The sequence below is a fragment of the Ziziphus jujuba genome, chromosome 6, assembly GCF_031755915.1.
Source record: "Ziziphus jujuba cultivar Dongzao chromosome 6, ASM3175591v1".
NCBI classification, from domain to species: Eukaryota; Viridiplantae; Streptophyta; class Magnoliopsida; order Rosales; family Rhamnaceae; genus Ziziphus; species Ziziphus jujuba.
The window spans coordinates 6,563,131-6,570,317 of record NC_083384.1 but is presented as its reverse complement, the minus strand read 5'-3'; the positions used below and the strand labels follow the sequence as shown (position 1 = coordinate 6,570,317).

At 36.6% G+C, this 7,187-nt stretch overlaps 2 protein-coding genes across 2 annotated transcripts; both read left to right on the top strand.

Moving 5' to 3' along the window:
* The first annotated feature begins 388 nt into the window (after positions 1-388).
* On the top strand, positions 389-3,760 carry LOC107426105 (MDIS1-interacting receptor like kinase 2). The gene is made up of 2 exons (XM_025077787.3): positions 389-3,160; positions 3,274-3,760. Exons 1-2 carry the CDS (start codon positions 1,672-1,674, stop codon positions 3,582-3,584), a joined length of 1,800 nt encoding a protein of 599 aa, XP_024933555.3. The 5' UTR covers positions 389-1,671; the 3' UTR covers positions 3,585-3,760.
* A 2,163-nt stretch (positions 3,761-5,923) lies between these two features.
* Positions 5,924-6,772, top strand: LOC132803965 (receptor-like protein 33). Its single transcript, XM_060817832.1, has 2 exons — positions 5,924-6,314; positions 6,576-6,772. The coding sequence occupies exons 1-2, from the start codon at positions 5,924-5,926 to the stop codon at positions 6,770-6,772; spliced, it is 588 nt and encodes a 195-aa protein (XP_060673815.1).
* Positions 6,773-7,187: the final 415 nt, after the last annotated feature.

The following is a 7,187-nucleotide window of genomic DNA, read 5'->3' as shown; positions in this document are numbered from 1 at the left end:
GAATTTCCATATATATATATATATGTATATATATATATACATGCCACCACTCTCTCTCTCTCTCTCTCTCTCTCTATATATATATATATATATATCTACAAAAAAAGTGAATGTTATCCTATATACAATTTGTTCTTCGGATTTAACTTCCATTAGAAAATTTATATAGGCTTAATTAGGGATAGTTCTTTGTAATTTAACTTCCATTTGGTGTCTAAGAATCTTCAGAGTTAAGCAAATTAAAATAGCCAAAAAAAAAAAAAAATATATATATATATATATATATATATCTCAAAGTTGATTTGATTTCTTTAAGTGGATAAATAGACATATCTGTTTTTATTTCGAAATTAACAGCAGGTAAAGACTAGCTAGATAGAGAGTATACTAACTAAGAAAAGTCTAAGGACAATGGAAGAACCAATAATTGTATCAGGGAATTAATTAAGATTGGCAGAGCATTCAATGACTCGGCTTTCTTCTTAGGTCATAATTGGAATGGACTAAAAAAGCCTTTATTTATTTATTATTATAGCAATTCTAAAATGTTTCTGAACATTTGGGATAAAGGTGTATATATATATATATATAAGCTTGGTTTATATAGAATTGGTTTGAAGTAGTACTCTCTGTACACAACAGAGCAGAGCATATGGCAGCAGCCTCCATATTCATTACCATTTTCACAGTGGCAGTAGCCTAGATTACCCATGTAGTTGTCAGCTCTCCTGAACAAGAAGCAAGGCTCTGCTCCAATCTGGGTGGTGGAGTCCTCAATATGTCAACACCACCTCTACAACCCCATGCAACTTGACTGGTATTACCTGCAATATTGCTGGAAGCATTACACATATTTCTCTTCATCACCATTCTCTACAGTACAAGAAGCTTGGGAGATTTCTCAACTCGTCTTCGTTTCCGAATTTAGTTGTTCTTGATCTTGCTGAAGCTGGACTCTATGGGAGTATTCCACCAGAAATCGCTACTTTTTCAAAGCTCACCCACCTTGTCCTCTATCGTAATCATCTTACAGGTGAGTTGCCTCCTTCTCTAGCAAACTTGTCTCAATTGGTGCGACTTGATCTTTCCTTTAATTATATCCATAGTACCATTCCTCCAGACTTGAACAATTTAAAGAATCTTGTTGTACTAAACTTGACCTACAACAACTTGTTTGGTCCAATCCCTTCATCATTTGGTCTTTTAAACAATCTCACTCATTTGTGTCTTGCGGTCAATCAAATCACCGGTGAACTACCTCTTTCGCTCACAAACCTCACCCATTTGCTGGAGTTTGAAGCTTATTATAATCAAATCAATGGTACAATCCCAGTTGAAATAGGAAAGCTAAAAAATCTTGTTTCCTTCTACATAGACAACAACATTCTCAGTGGTCCAATTCCTTCTAGTGTGGGTCAGCTTACCAAATTGCAATTTCTTGCACTTTACTCAAACCATCTCAGTGGTTCACTTCCTGCTGAACTAGGAAACCTGACCAAGCTTTTATATCTGGACATTGATAATAATAAACTCACGGGACAGCTACCTCCAACTCTGGGTCGATTGACAAGTTTGCACTTTCTGTATGTTAATTCCAACCAAATCAATGGATCTATCCCTCCATCACTTGGAGATCTTGAGAATCTCTTTTTGCTCTTCTTGAATGGCAATATGCTCAGTGGACCGCTGCCACGGGCGTTGGGTAATCTATCGAAGCTGACAGAGCTTCATCTTGAGTCGAACTGGATTAATGCATCCATCCCTCCAGAGATTGGAAATCTCAAGAATCTGGAAATATTGGGATTGGAGAACAACCATTTAACTGGTGGAATACCTTCTTTTATATGTGATTTAACCAACTTAATACATGTGCACCTCAGTTTTAACAGGCTAAGTGGTCCATTGCCTTCCAGAATAGGGAATTTGAAGAATCTGACAAGTTTGCAGCTTGGTTCTAACAACCTCATGGGTCCTATTGTTCCTTCTTTGTGTGGTCTTGAGAGTATAGAAGATATTGATTTGTCAGGGAACAATTTCAATGGAAGCATCCCTATTGAGATATTTTCCCTTTCTACTCTCACTTCTTTGGACGTCAGTTCCAATTCAATTACCGATAAAATACCTTCTCAACTTGGCAACCTCACAAGCTTGACCACCTTGAACCTTGCACACAACTCAATTGTTGGAGAAATACCTTCGGAACTTGCCAACCTCACCAGGTTGACTACCTTGAAACTTGCCTATAACAATCTCAATGGTACCATTCCATCTTCTATCCTGCTTCGATTCAAGAACAAATCACTCGATCTCGATGGCAACAGAGATTTGTGTGGTAACCTGTCAGGATTCCCTTCCTGCTTTCATTCTATCCCACCAAGTAGTGACCAGGGTGTCGTCAACAAAGTTGGAGGCCGCTCCAACTCCCACAAAATCAGTAGCATAATTGTTCCCATCTCAGTTAGCTTTGTCTTGTTTTTTCTTGTTCTTATATCGGCGATGTTCTACAAATGTGGGAACAAGAATGAAAAGTGCCAAACATCACTTGGTGAGATAACTACAACAAAGAACGGAGACATATTTTCAGCATGGAATTATGATGGGAACATAGCATACATAGATATCATACAAGCAACAGAGTATTTTGATATCCGATATTGCATTGGAACTGGTGGTTACGGAAGCGTCTACAGAGCACAGTTACCTAATGGCAAGGTAATTGCATTGAAGAAGCTTCATAGTTCAGAAGCTGAAGAGATGGTTTTGAAGAAAAGTTTTTTAAATGAGGTGAAGACATTGACAGAACTACGACATCGTAATATTGTGAGGCTCCACGGCTATTGTTTACATAAAACATGTATGTTTCTGATTTATGAATATGTGGAAAGAGGGAGCTTGTTTTGTGTTCTAAGTAATGATATGAGGGCTGTGGAATTGGATTGGAGAGAAAGGGTGAATATTATCAAAGGCATAGTACATGCCTTATGCTACCTGCATCATGATTGCACTCCACCAATTGTTCATCGTGATATAGCGAGCAATAACATTTTGCTCAACTCCAAATTAGAAGCTATTGTCGCTGATTTTGGCACAGCTAGATTCATGGATTATGGTTCATCCAATCAGACCATAATGGCCGGCACTTACGGTTACATTGCTCCTGGTAAGTTTATATTCTAGCTGCTCCTCGATGATGCATACGTATGAATTTAAAATGACTACTATTTGAAACAAACATCTCACAAATAGTTATTATATATTTGTTGTCAATTGTAGAGCTTGCCTACACTATGGCTATAACTGAAAAATGCGACGTTTATAGCTTTGGAGTGGTGGCACTTGAAACCTTAATGGGAAGGCATCCAAAACAAGTATTATCATCATTATCATCATTTTCTACACAAAGTCTACTACTAATTGATGTTTTAGACAAACGCTTGCCGCCTCCTAGAAGTCCATCAGATGTGCATAATGTTGTTCTTGTTTCTGAAATTGCTTTGGCATGCTTACATGCTAACCCTAAGCACCGACCAACAAGGGAAAATGTTTCCAAATACCTTGTTGATCGCAGGACACCATTTGGCTAGCAGTGTTTTCATGAAATTCCAATAGGGCAGCTCATGAACCCGACAAGTCTATGTGGAACATGACCAAAGTGCATCGCATGAGATTTGTACAATTTCTGTTCGATGACGATTTTCCATGTGTTGTGACTTGGATAAACATGATGTTAAATCTGTAAAGGTGTTTAATTAGTACAAAATGGTGTTGCACATTTTTGATAGATTGAAATTAATGCATGAATGGTTCTTAATTAATTGTATATGACAACCTCAATCTCACTAAAATAATAATAATAATAACCAGAGTGATGCAGACAAGACAAATACTCTGTTTCCAAGTACTTGAGGTCAAAAGGAACATTAATTTATAAAATCATCTTCTATATAATGTATTACATTCAGTATATAATATTATATTATTGAAAACAAGGAATAGAATGGAGGACACCACTCTATGGAAAGCCGAATGTGAATGTTATATATATATATATATATATAATATTAGAAAAAAATGGCAAGGAACCTAATAATTTAAAAAAAAATAAAAAATTAGACTTTGCAATTTTTTTTTTTCATTTGTTTTTGTTGGTTTAGAAAATGTATTAATTCACTTGGCATCGGCAATACTGCCACGTGAGATTTTGAACTTCCACATATAAAGTAATCAAGATAGTTACACAAAATTCCACCTTTTAGTATGAAATATTTACAAAATTTTCAACTATTTTCATCTATTATTATTACTATTATATAAATTCGGTTGCATGCGTCAATTAAATAACGAAGAAGACAAAATAACAAAATACTGTATTCTTCTCATTTTTCTCTTCTTCCTACTAAAATTAGGGAAAAAAAGACAAACAATGCTATTTTTTTTTTTTTTTCTTTCTTGGACAGAATAACATTTTCATTAAGAAGAGGTGATTACATCATCAATAATAAACTTTCAAAGATTAGGAGGATAAGAAAACTCCCAATTCAGAGGAAGAGACCTATGCAATGCTTTTCTTGGCAACCCAAAATAGGTACTTTATTTGCACAATGGGAAACAAAAGAAAAAAAAAATACAAGTACTAAAAGAAGACTGACGAAAAAGAATATCTGCAATTATATAGCTCTGCATTCCCATGAGCAAGCACACCGTTGTTGCATTGAGATCTTGAATCAAGGCAGCATTATCAAATTCAACAATAATACTGCCAAATCCAAAAGATGAAGCTAAATAAAGCGCGTGCAGAACAGCCAAACACTCAGCTATGGAGGATGATGCTGAAATTATCAAATGGTGAAAAGCCAAAACAGAACTCATATAATCTCAACTCCACCTCCACAAATCCTTGTAAACTTGCAACTTTGCAGGAAGTATTACACATATTTCTCTACATGACAATTCTCTAGAAAAAAAGAAGCTTGGGAGCTCTTCATTTCCGCATTTAGTTGACTTTGATCTAGCTGAGTTCCAAAGAAGCTGGACTCGTTGGGAGCATCCCATCAGAGATAGGCACTCTTTCAAATGCTCAACCACCTTGACCTCTCTGAGAATGTTCTCCTCTCCCAGCTTGTGAGGCTTGATATTTCTTTCAATCAAATAAATGGTTCCATTCCTCAACAACTGTGCAATTTGAATAGTCTTGTTGAAAAAAGCTTGAGCTCCAACAATTTTTTTGGTCCAAAACCCTCATCAATTGGTCAGTTGGTCAACCTTACTCACTTCCATATCTCTTCCAATCAAATCAATGGCAACTTACCTCTTTCATTTACAAGCCTCACCCATTTGGTCATGTTTCGCCCTTCTGATAATGAGATTAATGGTTCCATTCCGGTTGACATAGGAAAGATGAAAAATCTGGTTTCCTTTTTCCTATCTGATAACATCTTCACTGGACCACTTCCATCTACTCTGGGTCAGTTAACCAAATTGTCTTCTCTATTACTTTTTTCAAACCATATTATTGGTTCTATTCCTTCAGACATATGGAAGCTAGACAACCTTACTCTTCTAAGCCTTGGTAATAATATGCTCACTGGACAACTACATCCAACTCTGAGTCGATCGACTAATTTGTCCTATCTTTACCTTGATTCCAACCATATATTTGGATCCATCCCTCTAGCAATAGGGCAATAAGTGAACCTACGCTTTCTGTACTTGAATGGCAATATGCTAAGTGGTCCACTCCCACCCACATTGGGTCGTTTATCCAATTTAACCAGGCTGCATCTTGAGTCAAAACAAAATTAATGGATCCATCCCTTTAGAAATTGGAAATCTCAAAAATCTAGTCACACTAGCTCTTGAGAGTAACCAGTTAACCGGTGCATTACCTTGGTCGGCTATATGTAATTTAAGCAAGCTACAAGATATGATCCTTAGCTGGAACCGGTTTAGTGGTTCTATACCATCTGGAATAGGGAATTTGAAATATTTGGAAAGTTTGAAACTTAGTTCTAGCAACCTCACTGGTCCAATTGCCACATCTTTAGGTGGTCTTGTGAGAATAAAAGATATTGACTTGTCACACCACCGCTTGAGTGGAAGCATCCCAGTGGAGATCTGTGCCCTTTTCACACTAACTTCTTTGGACCTCAGTCACAACTCACTTGTCGGAGAATTACCTTCTTCACTTGGTAACCTCACAAAGTTGACCACCTTGAACCTTGCATATAACAATCTTGGCAGTAGCATCATCTCTTCCTTTCTACTCCACTTCGAGAATAATTCACTTGATCTTGATGGAAATGAACATTTATGTGGTAACTTAACAGGTTTCGCTTCCTGCTTTCAATCTACAAGTCAAGGTGTCAAGAAAAAAATTGGACACTCCTCCCACAGAATCAGAAGCATTATTGTTCCCATCTCGGTTATCCTTATCTTGTCAATTTTTGTGTTTACAATGACATTGCTCTACAAATTTCGGTGTAAAAATAAAAAATAAAAAAAAAGCCAACTTAGTGAGACAAATACAACAAAGAACGTAGATATATTTTCAATATGGAATTTTGATAAAAACGTAGCGTATGAAGACCTCATACGAGCAACAGAGCAATTTGATATCAGGTATTGCACTGGTACTGGTGGTTATGGAAGTGTTTACAAAGTACAACTCCCTAATGGTAAAGTAGTTGCCTTGAAGAAACTTCACACTTCTAAGTCTGGACAACCGGCTTTGAGAAAGAGTTTTACAAATGAGGTGAAAACATTGACAGCATAAGACACCGAAACATTGTAAGACTCTATGGTTTTTGTCTACATAACAAATGCATGCTTTTGATATACCAATATATGGAAAGGAAGAGTTTGTTTTGCATCTTGAACAATGATCTTGAGGCTGTGGAGCTAGATTGGAGGAAAAGGGTGAATATTATCAAAGGCATAGTGCATGCCTTGTCTTATATGCATCATGATTGCACTCCACCAACTGTTCATCGTGATGTGACCACCAACAATGTTCTATTCGACTCAGAACTAGAGGCTGTTGTATCTGATTTTGGCACCGCAAGACTCCTTAATCCTAATTCCTCCTTGCAAACCATAGTTGCTGGAACCTATGGCTATAATGCTCCTGGTAAGTTAATTTTTACACTTAACTAATTTGACATAGTTTTCTATTATGCTTAATTATTTCA

Bases quoted from the DNA above. Each gene is read 5' to 3' on its own strand.
- LOC107426105 (XM_025077787.3), top strand. From the start codon at position 1,672: ATGCTCAGTGGACCGCTGCCACGGGCGTTGGGTAATCTATCGAAGCTG. The intron at 3,161-3,273 runs GTAAGTTTATAT...TGTCAATTGTAG, and splicing joins TTACGGTTACATTGCTCCTG to AGCTTGCCTACACTATGGCT.
- LOC132803965 (XM_060817832.1), top strand. From the start codon at position 5,924: ATGATCCTTAGCTGGAACCGGTTTAGTGGTTCTATACCATCTGGAATA. The intron at 6,315-6,575 runs GTAACTTAACAG...ATAAAAACGTAG, and splicing joins TGGAAATGAACATTTATGTG to CGTATGAAGACCTCATACGA.